This window comes from Zea mays, chromosome 7 (assembly GCF_902167145.1).
Source record: "Zea mays cultivar B73 chromosome 7, Zm-B73-REFERENCE-NAM-5.0, whole genome shotgun sequence".
Taxonomy (NCBI): domain Eukaryota; kingdom Viridiplantae; phylum Streptophyta; class Magnoliopsida; order Poales; family Poaceae; genus Zea; species Zea mays.
The window spans coordinates 97704936-97721138 of record NC_050102.1 but is presented as its reverse complement, the minus strand read 5'-3'; the positions used below and the strand labels follow the sequence as shown (position 1 = coordinate 97721138).

Genomic DNA, 16203 nt, shown 5'->3' with positions numbered 1-16203 from the left:
GGTAACTCATTAAAAATGGGCCCGGCTGCGGCTGACCCGGACGGTCCGCGCTCGCGGGCGGATGGTCCGGACACGTGTAGATCGGCTGGTTTACTACCGATTTGCGTTTGCTCAGGGTACGTGTCCATCGGCATCCCATAAGGGGGTTGTGACTGGTCGTGACAACCTCTAACCGATGTATTACGTATATTATCTCCTAATTCAACCTCGTGTGAAGGAAAATTTGCTACACTAGATTTATCAAATGCACGTACTAGTCTCCTACAATCGTTTTGCATAACCCCTATGATATTTTGCATCTGTTCTCGCTGTTCGTCTATGTAAGCTTTAAGAGATTGGAGTTCGTTGGTGCTACTTACATTTGGGGTAATCGTAGTAGGTCGGAGCGAAGCCAGATCTGTCGCCCGTTGCCGAACGACTTTGTTGTTCCTGTCCACTTTGAAGTCAGCCAGGAACTTCGCCTTTGCTTCTTGGATCAGCTGCTCCTGGCGCTCCTCGAACAGGAGCTGTTCTTCAGCCGGCAAGGCTTCCTATGTCGGTGTGATGATATTGCTGGTGGAAACCTCAGAGCTATCCTTTGAACCAGCCATTGAGGGCCGATTTGATAGGTCTATATGTGTTGTCCCCAGCGGAGTCGCCAAAAAAGTATGTTGACGCCTTTTTGGAGCGCCAAATACTCAAGAAGAACCGGCGGTGGTGCTCTCTGGTCAGGCGCGGACGGTCCGCGGCCTGGGGCCGGACGGTCCGCGACCTGGCGTGAGGCGGCGGTGCTCTCTGGTCAGGCGCGGACGGTCCGCGGCACGGGGCCGGACGGTCCGCGACCTGGCGCAGGGGCTAGGGATTCCTGCCTGACGACCGGACGGTCCGCGCCCTAGGGCCGGACGGTCCGCGCGTACGCAGGGGCGGCGGAAGATCGCCGGCGGCGCCTGGATCTCGCTCCCGGGAGGGACCCCGTCGGGGAGGAGAGATCCTAGGGGTTGTCTAGGCTCGGGTAGGCCGACCTAGACTCCTCTAATCGACGTAGAGTCGAGGAGAGGCGGAGAATTTGGGGATCGAGTGGCTAAACCTAAACTAGACTAGAACTACTCCTAGGATAAAATGCGAAATAGATGTTGTATTGATTCGATTGTTGATTCCAAATCGGCCGTATACCTCTCTATTTATAGAGGAGGGGGGCTGGACCCTTTACAAACTAATTTCCGAGCTTTTCCCGTGATTTTAGCTAACAACCGTAACACAAAACTCGGAACCCTAATCTGCTCTGCGCACGCGTGGACAGTCCGGCCCCCAGGCGCGGACTGTCTGGACCGCGGACCGTCCGGCCTCAGGGCCGGACCGTCCGCAGGCTCAATTCGGTGCTCAACAACACGACTGCATTCCGAGCTAATTCTGCAAATCTAGCCAACAAATATAGCACAAAACTCGGAACCCTAATCTACTCTGCGCAGGCGCAGACCGTCCGGCCCACAGGCGCGGACTGTCCGGACTGCGGACCGTCCGGCTCCAGGGCCAGACCGTCCGCTGGCTCTTTTTGTGCCAAACAGACACTATCTCAACACTTACGTCTTTCTTAGCTCTAATTTAAATGAAAAAGATTACATGATAGACAAACTTTGGAGATAAAATTATATACGTGGGTGGGCACCAATGGCCTCGTAGCATGGTGGCTAGAGACCTGGCGCCAACCCAATGGGCAGCAACAGGTTCCTGTCGCCCCCCTCATACACGGCAGGTACCTACTACCTATAAATGCAAAATTTAGGTCACGTGTGTTTCAACTTTTGGGCAGTTTTTTAGCTTAAAACCTGAAGCTTTCAGCGGAGAATAACAGATCTAGAGATTTAAATGACGTATATATAGGACATTGCAACATGCAGTTCAAACAAACATGACCTTAGAAATCGATATATAAAATTGAAATTTGGATTATTTTTAAATATAAAATGGAAAAAAGACACGTAGGGTAGCAGGTTTGTTGGAGGCCCACTGGCACAGCAAATTTCGCACTATTTTTTTTTCTCCCGTTCACCTAGCGTGAGGCGTGCGCTCTCGTGGCGACTTTGGACACCGCCGGCGCCTACCCTCTGTCTCGTGGCGACGAGCCGCCGCCGCCGACCTAAGCGAGGTCTCTGTGGGACTCTTTGCTGGTGACGAGCAACCATCAGGTTTGCCCACCCCTTCTTTTACCTTGCCTGTTGTGCGAAACTGAGCACCCAAACCCTAACATACGAAGCTATTTGGCTATTTTTATTCGGATCTGATCTAGCCATGCATCTTTTATGCCTACTGAATTAATTTTTTTTTTTGCAAAAAAATATCTGGTTTACATGTGTACATCCATGTCCTTCACTGGTTTTGCCCCTGGTTCGGATCTGATCCATGTCCTATACTAGGTCCGCCCCTGATGAGCAGGCCCAACACTCGCAACAAGAGCAAGAGGCCACGATCTGATGAATCCATTAATCCGTCTGCGGCTGTTTTCAAGTATGCATGGCACTAGTTTTTTTGTCAGATAGCGGTGGTTTTAGAAGTGGCACATTGTTTATGCTGCCCATTTTTGGTTTCTGGCTACTAATTTCGCAGGAAGATACACTCCGCCGGTGATATCTCGAAAGACGATATCTGCCAGCTTTACATGGTGTGGAAACCGCCTTGCCATGGCTGCCATGGCAATACTAAGGATTCCCCAAATTGTTTCTGTGGGTTGATCCCTGCTGCCAATGGGGTTCGGAAGACTGGCCTCTGGCAGAAAATGCAGGAAATGGTTCGTGGTCTCGGCCCCAATCCATCCAAGGACCTCCGCGATTCCACTGATACGCCTGCTGGATTGACTAACCTGGGTGCAACCTGTTATGCAAATAGCATACTTCAGTGCCTTTACATGAACATTGCATTCCGCTCAGGCATTTTCTCTTTGGAGCTGGACGTTTTGGAGAAGCATCCTGTTCTGGATCAGCTAGCACGGTTGTTTGCACAGCTACACTCAAGCAAAATGTTATTCATTGATTCAGCGCCTTTTATTAAGACACTGGAATTAGACAATGGTGTCCAGCAGGACAGCCATGAATTTCTCACTTTGTTTCTGTCTCTGCTCGAGCAATCGTTAAGTCATTCCAAGGTTCCTGGAGCCAGAACAATCGTGCAAAATCTGTTTTGCGGCAGCGTATCACATGTAACAAGGTATGGAATATGCATTTGAAGTATGTTTGTACTTCTTAGTTGTTTTGACTTCGATTTTGATTGATAGAAAATCAAGCTACCCATAACACCATTCAGGCAATAGCAGTTGGGAAAAAAATACCATCTGCTTCAGAAGATATTCTATTGTTGTTCAGGAGAACGCTGTCTTTGAAAGCTTACTGCTTGGCCATGCTACTCTATTTTGGTTGAGTCCTATATGACACTGCTGTTTCCATATTTATGTCGTTCGAGCTAGCACCATGGCTTCTTTTAAGATGCTAGAAAAGATTTTTATTAGCAATATTTCGCATAATTATGTTTTTAGCTGTCGTTTGCTCAACTAGCTCTGTTCTTCGACAATGTAGTTCTGACAATGCAGTAAGATGCTTTGCCATGAATCTAGGCTCGCTACCTGGTTAACTTTTCTCATAACCAATAAACCTGACAATGCTTCTGATGAACTAGATTCCTATTTGCTGTATTTGGTGCTCAGAGAAGCATGCCAAGGGAAGACTTTTAGTTTCAGGGCTCTGTGACTGTATTGATAACATATATGCTTAGTTAGAAAGAAATTAAGCAGATGCCTGCATTGTCACTGGCAAGTTCTTTGCCTTCTATGTTGTTCACTTTCATAGCACTTCTACATCAAAGCGAATATTTGCTGATCATGGTCCTGAGCACATGAAATCAAAACTTATACTGTTCATATTGTACTGTTGAGTTGTCGAAATAGGTCAAGCAAAATGATCAGCACTCAGGAGTCCCATTTTGTGGCATGTGCTACATTATGTTAATGTGCTCAATGTTGGCTATGCTTTAGCTTGTTATTTCCATACTGCTGAATTGGACAAGTTACTGGTGTAATTTGTGGGGGACTGATGTTTAACCATCATCCCTTAAGGTGCTCGTCATGTGGAAAGGAATCTGCAGCATCTTCAAAAATGGAGGACTTTTATGAGCTGGAATTGAATATCAAAGGTTTAAATAATTTGGAAGAAAGTCTGAATGAGTACTTTAGCGAGGAAGCACTGGATGGGGAGAATCAATACTTTTGTGAGTCATGTCAAAAAAGGGTAGATGCCACTCGTTGTATAAAACTTCGATCACTTCCTCCAGTTGTCAATTTTCAACTGAAGCGTTATGTATTCCTCCCGAAGGTAATATACCTTGATTGTAAAATGTTCCTTTCACATTTCTTTAGTCCTGTGCATTCTTCTCCTTTTTTGTGAAGTTTTTTCTATCTTTTCTCATTGCCAGACAACAACAAAGAAAAAAATTTCTTCAACATTCAGTTTCCCAGGACAACTTGATTTGGGAAAACGATTATCAGAGCCTTCATCTAGTTGCACTTATGCCTTGTCTGCTATTTTAATTCACAAGGGTACTGGTGCTAACAGTGGACACTATGTGGCACATATAAAAGATGAAAGCAATGGGCAATGGTGGGAGTTTGATGATGAGACTGTATCCAAACTTGGTTTGCATCCTTTTGGTGAAAAACCAGGAAAGGCATCAAACAAAGATGATCAGAAGTCCCAAAATACCTCCACAGAAGGTTCTGTCACAAACAATAATAATAATGGCCACCATGAGGCAGCGCCTAGTTCTACCATGGGGGAGATGTTTTCATCTACCGATGCTTATATGCTGATGTACAAATGTATCACTAAGGATGTCAATCCCACTGAAAGCAATAAAATTGTGGAGATAAATAATGATTTACTTCCACACCATCTTCTAGATGAAATTAATGAACTAAATGCATCATATACAAAATTGTGTGTGGAATACCAAAGCAAGAAGGACAGCCATTTGGCATATATAACAGAGAGGCGTCAAGAAGTAAAATCTGTTCTGACAGAAGCACCTGCAGGCCCAGGAGATGATTCATATTTTTGGATCTCAACAGACTGGCTTCGTCAGTGGGCAGATAATATTACTCCCCCCTCGTAAGTTTATTCTTTGTCCCCCTTCTACATTGAAATGCACTATTTTTTGAAGTTTAAGATTACCATAACAACACAGTTATTTGTGTAAGTGCCATGAAAAGTTTTAGCATCTACTTTGTAACACCACTTTGTAAGTAGAGGGACTCTAACTCTCATCAAGAGGATGACACTATGAGTTGGGGCAATTTTCTGTTTATTTCCTCAAACACTACACAATGCCATACCCGTCTAAGGGTTGGGATACATATTTATAGACCAAGGGGCTGCAGCATATGCTTCCTAGAGTTGCGAATATGCTGTCCTACAAACTGCACTAACCACTAGGTGCTGTTGTACTCTAGTCAAAAGAAAAACTGAGCAAGCTGCTGTCCTCCAAAAGCTGGAAAATAAAAAGTGGATGCCTGCAGCACGCTGTCCTTGCAGTCAAAAGACTGCTGCTGTGCTGTCTGCCGCAGTCCTTGCAGTCAAGAACTGCTGTTGCTGCTGTCCTACAGCAGAGATGCTGTGCGGACTGTCCTCCACACGAAGACCACATGACTTATTCCATCACACTTTGTATTGGTAAGCATACTGTTTATGGTAAGGGCCAGTTCATCTGCTAAATGATAATAAAATGAGCATTTAAACCTAAAAGATAGTGTGATTTGTATCACAAACAAAAGTATCTGACTACACCCATTACATGAATTTTTATCTAAATCCGACTGCACCGACCATCTAATAAGTCAGTATTTAATATTTGATTGGGTTTATTTAATATTATTCAGCACTACTTATTTACCATGGTTATATGGAATGGGCTAACTGATCTTGAAGCTCCAATCAGTACTACTAGTCGCCAACTTTGTTCCTGTTACATTAAAACCGCCTTTTCTCATAGTTTGTTTAGATAAGGTTGGTTTAGTGTGTGATACTTCTTTGATCACCTTTTTCTGTTTTGTGATTGAATTTTGAATATTATGTTCAGTGCCAAAGGATGTTTGATTGGATATCAGTATGTTTCCCTTTAGTCATGAGCATCCTTAGCTTGCATGGCAACATTTGTGATGTTGGAATGCTATGGTTGGTGGTTTTTCATGGAGTCAATACTCAATAATGGTAATTTTTTTTTTCAAATGCAACAAACAATGAAACAACACTACACCTGAACTATTGTCGCAAGCTGTGGCTGTACCAATAGTAAACAGTATATTTTTAATAGTTTGCATCAAGTAAGTTGGGTAAGATCATTTAATTCTGATTGAGTTATATGTAGTAGACACTGTTTATGAAGGGTTGAACTCATATATGCCAATTGGGTTCACGCTGCTTGCATGAAGCAAATAATAAACCACAATCTCTCCAGTCTCCACTATCTTTTTCTTCTAGCTTTCCCTGTGGTACAGCTGCCATCACTTGGACAATCATGCTGCAGGGATCCTCATAGGACTTAGATCATGCTGCAGGGATCCTCATAGGACTTAGATCATGCTGCAGGGATTCTCATAGGACTTATATTTGGTGCAAAGAAAGTTGATGGCACTGGAATATTAATTGCTTTTACGCAGCAACTGGTTGGCCTTTCTTTATTCCTTGCTGAATTGAAAAATCGTGTTTTTACAGTTGTGGCTTGTTTCCTGCAGTTCCATCGACAATGGTGCAATTCAATGTGAACATGGAAAGGTTCCAGCATCTAAAGTCACATCAATGAAGCGGTTATCATCTGTAGCTTGGCAGAAATTACATTCGAAAGTATGGAACTTTCCTAGATCTTGGTTTGCACTTCCTATAATTTTGACTTGCATTAAAGTTAAATGGTTTTCTGTACGTCCAAAGCATCACATTAGTTGTTGCACTCATATTGTAATGATTGTGTCATAATATTGACGACTTTTCTTTGGTTGTCATTGCAATAATTCAAGTATGGAGGGGGACCTATATTGAACAGTGACGATTTTTGCATGGAGTGTCTTAAAGACGGGGCAAAAAGTGCAGTATCTGCTGATGTTTACCGTGAACGAAGAGCATCATTGAAAACACTCGCAGAAGCAGCACTTGCTGGTAATTGTCCAGATGGTCCTTCTTACTTTATCTCAAAGACATGGTATGCGAAGTGCAACCTTCTCTTGATTTCTGATCTTGCTTCTGTATAGTTATCTGTGTTCTCTTTTGGAGCTGTAGTTAACTATGCATAAGCTGTATGCCACAACGGATAAGGATTAAGGAATAGTTCTTGCCTAACTATCCAGAGTATTTGTCTATTGCTATATGTGTAAGATAATATTTTTGGTGCTTAGGATTTCTGCCCTCATCTACAGCCTGAGGGGGAGTCTGCCCTATGATTGAGATTTTTTTTGCTACTGCTTGCCTTTATATGAACTGTGCGCCTTATAGCCCTTCGATTCTTTTTTGAGTTCATGCACTGTAGACCAGCGTGTCAATGCAAGATTAATATTCATGATATGTTATATGTACACCCCAACTTTATGTTTATATTTCAACCTTTTAGAGGTTATTTCAAAAAGCTGATCATGATTAAATATCCCTCTTTCTACATTTTGTTATGTTTTTCTTGAATGAACTGTTAAACCTTAGCTGATTTAAGTTTACCTTGCGGTTTGTCATTTGTTCAACCTTGCACTAAGCACATCTCACCATGAATTAGCCCTCTGTTGTGTGCACACCTGCTGCGGGTATGGTTATGCTGATTTTTTTTCTGTTTTTACTCCTAGGTTGACTCATTGGCTGCGTAGAAAAAATGCTGATATCCCTTCTGATGGGGATAACGGACCAACAAGTGCTTTAAGATGTTGCCATGGGGATTTTCTGCCAGAACATGCTCCAGGGGCAAAACGGGTATCTGTACCAGAGATCCTCTGGCTATTTCTCTACCAAACAGTCCATGAGAAGAAGGCTGATGATACAGTGACTTTTCCATCAGATAGTCATCCATGTGAAACCTGCAGCCGAGAATTGTCTGATGTTGCTTCTGTGGAGGTTAATCTTAGGTATGAAGTTAGAAAATAAATTCTAGATATTGAGTTATGCACTAAAACATTTATATCTAATATGCATTTTTTATGCATCTTTATGACTTCCAGAGCAGTGAAACTCAAGCAACGACAGAACCATGAAAAGTTGATATCTGGGAAAAGCTTTGCGCTTCATCCTGGTCAAAAATATTATTTGGTTCCTTCATCTTGGTTGTCAGAATGGAGAGCTTATATTACAGCAACTGGGAAAAACATTTCTTCATTACCAGAACCTCAAACTCTGGAAGCTGTTGCCAGGTCACTTATATGTGAAAAGGTAAACTAATATGTCACATACTGGTTTTGTCTTGTTCTTAAACTCTAATATTTGTCATTTGAGAGTTTAGGTGAGACTCTGTCAAGAACAAATGGGATCCCATTAGAACTTCAAATGACGTTCTTGTCTGAACTCCGAACATTTGAGATTATGTATTGTTTGTAACATACTTCTGAAGAGATTATGATCAGCTGGGGAACAGGATTGTAACAAAACCTGATTGCCGGCATTGTACAATTTTGCGGCAGAGTAGCGTGGTATACTGCATCAATCCATTAAGTTAGACCCAAATATGGCCTCTAGTTGAGTTGGTTAGGTGGTTTGAGTTGCACTCCTCAGGTCCTGGGGACTCCCCGTGGGAGCGAATTTTAGGTTGTGGTTAAAAAAATTCCCTTGTCTGTTCCACGCCAAAGCATATGTCTAAGACCCAGCCTTGGTCTCGGTCGTTCCCACATATGGGCTATGATGCCGCTGTGTATGGGTGGGGCCATTGGGGGTTTTCTCGACCTGCAAGAGGTCTTCTTAATATAATGCCGTAGGGGTGATCTTACCCCACAGGTCGAGTTTTTTTTAATAATTTAATCTATGTTTGCATATGAATTTTACATGGTTTATGGATTAATTTTTGCCTTGATAAGATATCTGTGTTTCTGTTGGTTGTGATTAACTATACTTCTTTTTACCAATTTTAGTTATCAGGTGTATAAAGCACTTTCTTTTTTAACATGAGGATTGGTAATTTTCAGCATTCAAGATTGCTGCAAAGGCCTTTGGATCTTGTTTTAAAGCGTGGGAGCATCATTCAGAAAGCATCAAATGTAAGTCCATTTTCTTCACAAATTTTCCTTACTATGCTTCTGAACATAAAATATATATTTCATCATTAGTTTGTTTGGAGCATTTGACCATCACTTCTCAAACTAGGCCTTGCACATATAACTACCATTTAATTTGTTTGAAAGAAACATGGCTGAAGTGAAATAGTATGCCTAACAGAAAATTTTAATATGGAAGCGTGAACTTAAATTCCGAGACTGTGAAACACATTGTTCATTTCACAATGCTGTAAAATATTTTGGTACTCTAAAACTGTGCGATGTAGCAAGGTGTTTTAAAAACTGTAGTTTTTGAAAGCTATAGCATCCAAATAGGCCCTTGGGTCTGAAACGTGAGGCTGTTACTGAAAAAAACTCGGCCGAGGAGGGAAAGACCGCCCTCCCGGTATTATATTAAGAAGAGACCGAAACATGATCCCGGTCGAGAAAATCCTCGAACCCTGGCCTCCCATCACTAGCGGGCCGTCACCGCCCACTCTGCAACGGCCTAACCGGGGAGGGTGGCGCGCAGGAAGTAACCTGGGAGCGGTGGGCACATCGAGGGGATTTTTTTTTAACCAAGCCAGAAATTCGCCTTCGAGGGGGATCGAACCCGGGATCTAGAGGTGCTACTCGGAAGCCTTAACCATTACACTCTGTTACTGTCTCTTGTATTATACTTTTGCCGCTTTCTACTCTTCTTGCACTGCCGAACAGCTACCTTATCATTTTCTTTTTGTTTTTGCATTGTCTAACTGCCTGTATAATTTGGGATTTTTATTACTACTACAAGTTGCCATGCATGATGAAAACAAAGTATTATTAATCATCATCCTATGTTTTCAGACTGATGGGTTAACCATAATCCCAGAGTATGATTGGAAATTATTCTCTGAAGAGTGGAGTGCTACACCTGGAAAAGGTATATCTGCTGAAATTGCTTTTAGCAAGAGTTCTCAAGACAAACTGCATGGATCATCTGAAGCAGTGCCGATTACGGATGGAAATCTAGGCCAGTCTCTTGATGACACAAACGATGATTTGGGAGCCAGAGAGCCTTATATCAGAACTGATCCCGAGGTAAACTTTTCGAGGGGTAATTTTTAATGGGTTTTGGGTCTTGAATAGATACATACATTGTTCTATGTATGTGGTTTGTATATGTGTCTAGATTCATCATTCATATTAACATGGACATTGGGAAAGAGGGCTACAACTAGAACGCTTTACAATTTTGGACAGAGGGAGTATTAGTGGTTCCCATGGTTGAGGCCTGATAAGATGTTGTTAGGAAGACCTAATAGGAGTTGTATCATATAAATGATACACAACCTTGTATGTATTGCTACTTAAAAGTAAGAACGTAATCACATTACTACTATACATTCATGCCCATATATAGAAGAAAATAGATCTTTATTTTTGAGAGAATTATATCTGAAAGAGGATGGCTGGGAAATGATTATTGGATTGATTATTGAGGGAGCCCAAGGCTCAGTACATATAGGCAAGGATGTCCCAGAAATAGGAAAGTGCTAATCTAGAGAATCAGGAAAGTACTAATCTAGGGACACCTTGCCAATCAGATCCAATACTACCAAAAAGGGGAGAGGGGCTGCAGCCGCCACTACTCTAGGGTTGCAGCCGACCACCCACCTGGGCCAACCGAACACCCTAAAGGCCCATGGGCCTATACAGCATGCTAACAATATCCATGTTATAGTGTATCACATAAGCTAACAATGGCATGTCGACATGGCTCTTTAACAGAACCATGTAACCTTTATAGGTCAAATATTGAGATACCAACACCCAGCTGGTGTCTGAATCCCATCCTGCAAGGAGTATGAGAGGGAATAAGCTGCAGAATCTTGAGACTAATGCACTGAAACATGATGCTAATTAAGCTATTTTGGTGATTTTTTTGGTCTTTAGCGCTGCATTACTTCAGAAAACTGATGCTTCTTGTAGTTTCTTCATTGTTCAGACATTGAAAGGATTTTACATGATTACACCTAGTGAGTATAAGTTACTTCTAAAATTTTCCCCATTTCAGCTCTACCTATGAACTTTGTATGCTAGGTTTGTGAAGAATGTATTGGCGAAAGGGAGAGCTGTGCATTGGTGGAAAAACTCAACTATCAAAATGAAGATATCCACGTTTACTTTGTCCATGGAAAAGAAGCACCAAAGTCTATTAAAGAAGCATCTAAAGCTGTTACTGTACCAGATCGTCGGACATCGAAGCGTTCCCGGAGAACAAGCTCTGGAAACTCAATCAGTTTGAAAGTCTCTGGCTCTACATCTGTCTATCAGTTGAAACTGATGATATGGGAATCTTTAGGGGTATGCACAAGGGGAATCACTAAAATTGTGCGATCACAGATACTAATCTGTACCATAGTTGTTTCCTTCTTCATGTTTCAAAAGGGACTTCATACATTTATGTTTTTCCATCAAGCTATGGGATGGGCTTTCTTGTTCTTTATACTTGTGTGCTTCTTTCAACTGCTCCAAATATTTAAATAGCTTACATGTGCTCTTGTTACATTCAGATTGTTAAGGAGAACCAAATGCTTCACAAAGGCTCTGTTGAGATTGAAGATGATTTTGCTACTCTTGCTGATAAGAGTATTTTTCCTGGGGATTTTCTCTGGGTCAGAGACTCTGAAATATATGAGAACCGTGACATTGCAGGTGAATAATCAAATATATGGTGTGGCAAATTATTTCTAAAAAAGGAGATTGTTGATGGTTTCAACTTCAAGTGATCGTTTATGTGTTTCAGATGAGATTTCAGAACAAAAGGATGATATGCTACAGGCTGAGGAAGGCTTTCGAGGAACTCTGTTGACATCAACTGTCTCAGCTCAGCTTTGTCAGGATATAGCTTTTAGTGAATGAGTTCCCACATCAGATATGTAGCTGCATATCTGCTGACTTAAGCTGGTGAAGCCTGCTGGGAGGTGATGCTGACTAGCTTATTCTTTGTTTTTATTGCATATTGCTGTTTTTTCTGAATGGCGATCACTACTTCTACATCCTTCTCCCTCTGACTATCAAAGTCCCACTTGTATATGCACCTGCTTCCACTGTCGATCATGCAACCGACAGAACTTCAAAGTTAACTACGGTTTTGAACCCTTATTTTCATTATGTATATATTATTCATCTTCCGTTCCATGCGCCGTGTATGAAATGAATTTTAGGATATCAACAAAGTTGGAATGTCAGTTTTATCCACTGCTCATTCATATCGCACTGCTGCCAGCCTGCCACCCTACGTTTCAGTCCATTTCCCCGTTTATATCTTTTGACGCTAACACGTGCTCTCTCGAGATGCAGAAGGCCGATTGATTCATGATTATGGTGGTTCTGGCAGCCGCCGAGGTGGAAATTTTTGTCGACCCCTTATCTCCATGCTCAGGGGGTGTTTGGTTTTTAGGGACTAATTTTTAGTCCCTACATTTTATTCCATTTTAGTTCCAAAATTGCTAAATATGGAAACTAAAACTCTATTTTAATTTCTATATTTGACAATTTATATACTAAAATGGAATAAAATGAAGGGACTAAACATTAGTCCCTTGAAACCAAACACCCCCTCAGTCAAGCTAAGGTTGTTTAGCGAGGAAAATGTATGGGGTACCTACTGTAGTTAAGGCCCCGTTTGGTTTGAGGGACTAAAGATTAGTCCCTCCATTTTAGTTCCATTTAGTTCCTAGATTGCCAAACGGTAGGACTAAAAATGAGACTAAACTGTTTTAGTCCCTAGTCTCTCAAAATGTGGCTAAAAAGACTAAACCATATTAATTCCACATTTGCCCATCATTTAGTTCAATTGTACTAATAGCACGAGAATGTTAAAGACAATTTTAGTCTTCTTATGAGTCATTTTGTATATTCTTACTAATTTTAGTCTATAGAACCAAATATGTTAGGGACTAAACTTTAGTCCCCTAATTAAACTTTAGTCCCTAGACTAAAGAAACCAAACAGTGCCCAAGTCTTTCCCGATGTAAGTATATGATTACTAGTATTAGTAGGAAGTTGCTGTTTTCGGCCATGCTGTTGCCTTGCCTGCATAGTCTTTTTTTATCTATTTTGGTTGTGCGGGCTGAGTGACATGCCCTGTACCTGGGTCACCTGGTGCCTGGTGGCATGGCTAGCAGAGGCGTGTTGAGAGGCTGGAGGAGCCTTAATGCCGATGAGTTTGTTATGTTAGATGAGGTCGCAGGGCCTTTTGACCCCTGTTGTATGTTCCTGTACCCTGTTGTTTTAGGGTTTACTCCTTTGTTCGGTGCGTGTGTAGGCCCATTTGGCTGATCATAATATTGCCGCCTAGGACGATTGGATGACAATGTCGAATTCTGGTCACTGAATTTGGGGGGTAAATATTGACTTTGGAAATGGAGGATGCCCGGCTCGCAAGCTGTACAATCTTCGGCACCGATACGCTGTTACTCGTTCTGCAGTGACGGCTCTTCATCAGAAATGTGGTTGTTATAGCCATAACACAAAGCAATGTTGTATCCATATCCATGATGAGAATAATGATGAATTTCTACTCACCACTAAAGATTTTAGATGACAAACAAACACTTGAAACGATTCTCTTTACCAACTAGATTGTACTATATATACATCAAACCCATATCACATTTTGTGTATAAGATAAAATTTCAGAATGTTACAAACTTGGCATAATCGCCTTGGCCAAAAAATATTGGCAGTTATATGTTGATAAATTTCTAAAATCATTAGATTTTATATGCACACCATGTGCAACTCGGACCTTATATTAAAATCAAACATGAGTCTTAAATTTCCACATTCAAGGGGATACATGTGGCCCTATCTAACCACTATATGAACCGTTTAGGTATTTCATAGTTCTTATAGATGCATCTACATGATCTCATGTCTATCTTTTATCTACAATCATATCCTTGCAAAGATTAACTAAATTTAAAAGCAAACCACCGTGAACATCAAATTTGATCTATTCGATCGATAATACTACTGTTCTCACATGCATTTAATGATTATTGTATGGCTTTACGAATTTAAATACAACACTCCCATTTATCCATACTAAAATGATTTGGCAAAATCTCTTAAAAAGATAATTAAGTAGATTATAAGATCCTCACTAGAAAATTGTGGTTTATCAACTTCATGTTGGGGTTATGTAGTCTTATATGCTGCTGACTTAATTCAATTACAACTAACATCATATTACACAACTTCTCTGCTATAATTAGTATGTAAAAATATACCAAATATTTCACATCTACGAAAATTCAATTACACTATATGTACCAATATCACCACCTAATAAGCATACTTATATGGACCTACACAGGAAATTGGGGATTTATATTGAGTATCAATCTATGCCGATTGTTAAATACATTGATCCCCTAACGAGGACCTATTCATGGCTCGATATGCTAAATGTAATTTAGTGAGACCATTTTCTAGCATTAGAGGGAGATTTCAAGTATAGGGAATAATGCCCAAAATTCAATGGGACGCTAAAGACACCTCCATCTTAGATCAACTTATGCAAGAAATTGAACTTTAAGTTTAAAAAATTATCAATGTGCAACACATTGCAAATAACTTGCTAGATGCATTTTCTGATTTTGAGGGTGTTACAAAATCTTTAGTGCACTCTATTATGATCCTAGGACACCGGGACATCCTCGCTACAAAATTATGAGAAATAATGAGCCATCATTTGGGTCCAAGAAATTTTCACCTTCTTCGTCGATTCTGGAGAATTATATGATCGTAAGACTACCATTGTTGACACTTCTTCACAACAATCGCAAATGGCCTCCAAATGATTTAGATCCCAAGACTGTAGCATAGTGCATAAAACACTCTTAGTGGACCCAATGGAAGCAAGCAGTTCAAGCTAAGATGGCCTTGCTTACTAAGAGAGAGGTATTCACATATGCAATACCTACACCTCCAAAAGTCTTCCCTATGGGATTCAAATGGGTTTTCGTCTAAAACCAAAATGAAAACAATGAGGTGGTTAGATATAAAATGAGACTTGCAGTACAAGGGTTAGTATAGACCCGACATTTATTTCAATGAAATATATTCTCCGGTTATGAATATTTCAATACAATTATCATTGGCAATTCAAAATCATCTATCTATATAGTTGATGGATGTAGTTACAATATATATTTATGAGTCACTTTATTTACACGTACACATGAAGGTTCCCAATGGAACCCCAATTCTGGATCCAAACACAAATCGCAAAATGTACTCTCTAAAACTTAACAAGTCTCTTTATGGCTTGAAACAGTTGTGTTGAATATGGTACAACCGACTAAGTGAATTCCTTCTAAAAAGGGATACACAAACAATGATGATTGACCATGTGCCATCACCAAGAAATTCTTGTAAGTGCATCTAGGCCCTTGGATTTTAGTGATTGGATGACAAACCACAATTAAAGGAATAATATATTTATTGGGTTTGAGTAGGTTTGATAAATAACTAAATCAAACTCATAACTCATCCCAAATGAAAGAAGTAGCGAGCAGACTGAAAATGAAAGAGAGACAAGAGATAAGATATATGTATTGGTATCATCAATGACTTGCATGATGAATAAAAAATGATTGATAATACACTTAATTGTTCGAGATGGAAGTATGAATTGAGAATTAAAAAAAGAATTGAAAGTAAAGTTTGGACGACAAAAGAGATATGGCCTAATCATTATTAGATGCCCTCAAAGTTGGCTTGCCTGTATAAACAAGATAAGAATATAATGATTTGGATTTATTAAGATTGGAGTATTAACCAACAACTAAAAGGTAGAAATGTCAAGCAAAGACTAATCAATAAAGGAGACATGATGTAATGATTTTAAGATGGTCTCAAAGTTTGTTTACTTATATGGACAGACTTGGTAATAACTAAATTGTAAATATATTTTGATC

General features: G+C 40.6%; 1 protein-coding gene across 18 annotated transcripts; it reads left to right on the top strand.

The window, feature by feature from the left end:
• The first annotated feature begins 1776 nt into the window (after window positions 1-1776).
• Window positions 1777-13803, top strand: LOC100285328 (UBP26). Of its 18 annotated transcripts, none has more exons than XR_002263318.3 (15): window positions 1885-2165; window positions 2394-2484; window positions 2584-3180; window positions 4082-4337; window positions 4438-5129; window positions 6752-6860; window positions 7031-7212; window positions 7841-8116; window positions 8210-8417; window positions 9164-9235; window positions 10079-10312; window positions 11315-11578; window positions 11788-11929; window positions 12021-12198; window positions 12578-13145. XR_002263318.3 is itself a non-coding variant. In XM_020540570.3 (14 exons), the coding sequence occupies exons 2-14, from the start codon at window positions 2405-2407 to the stop codon at window positions 12134-12136; spliced, it is 3228 nt and encodes a 1075-aa protein (XP_020396159.1). In that variant the 5' UTR covers window positions 1830-2165; window positions 2394-2404; the 3' UTR covers window positions 12137-12482. The 18 variants fall into 18 exon arrangements, 9 of the variants coding, with proteins under 9 accessions (XP_020396159.1, XP_020396162.1, XP_020396161.1 ...); XR_004851251.1 differs by having other exon boundaries at window positions 1962-2165; window positions 10104-10312; window positions 12578-13803; XR_004851250.1 differs by having other exon boundaries at window positions 1962-2165; window positions 11315-11521; window positions 12578-13803.
• Window positions 13804-16203: the final 2400 nt, after the last annotated feature.

Excerpts from the sequence above, each read along its gene's own strand:
- LOC100285328 (XM_020540569.2), top strand. The coding sequence starts at position 2,405 with ATGAGCAGGCCCAACACTCGCAACAAGAGCAAGAGGCCACGATCTGAT. Across the intron at positions 5,130-6,751 it reads GATAATATTACTCCCCCCTC|TTCCATCGACAATGGTGCAA; the intron begins GTAAGTTTATTC and ends TGTTTCCTGCAG. Across the intron at positions 11,606-11,787 it reads CAAGGGGAATCACTAAAATT|ATTGTTAAGGAGAACCAAAT; the intron begins GTGCGATCACAG and ends TGTTACATTCAG.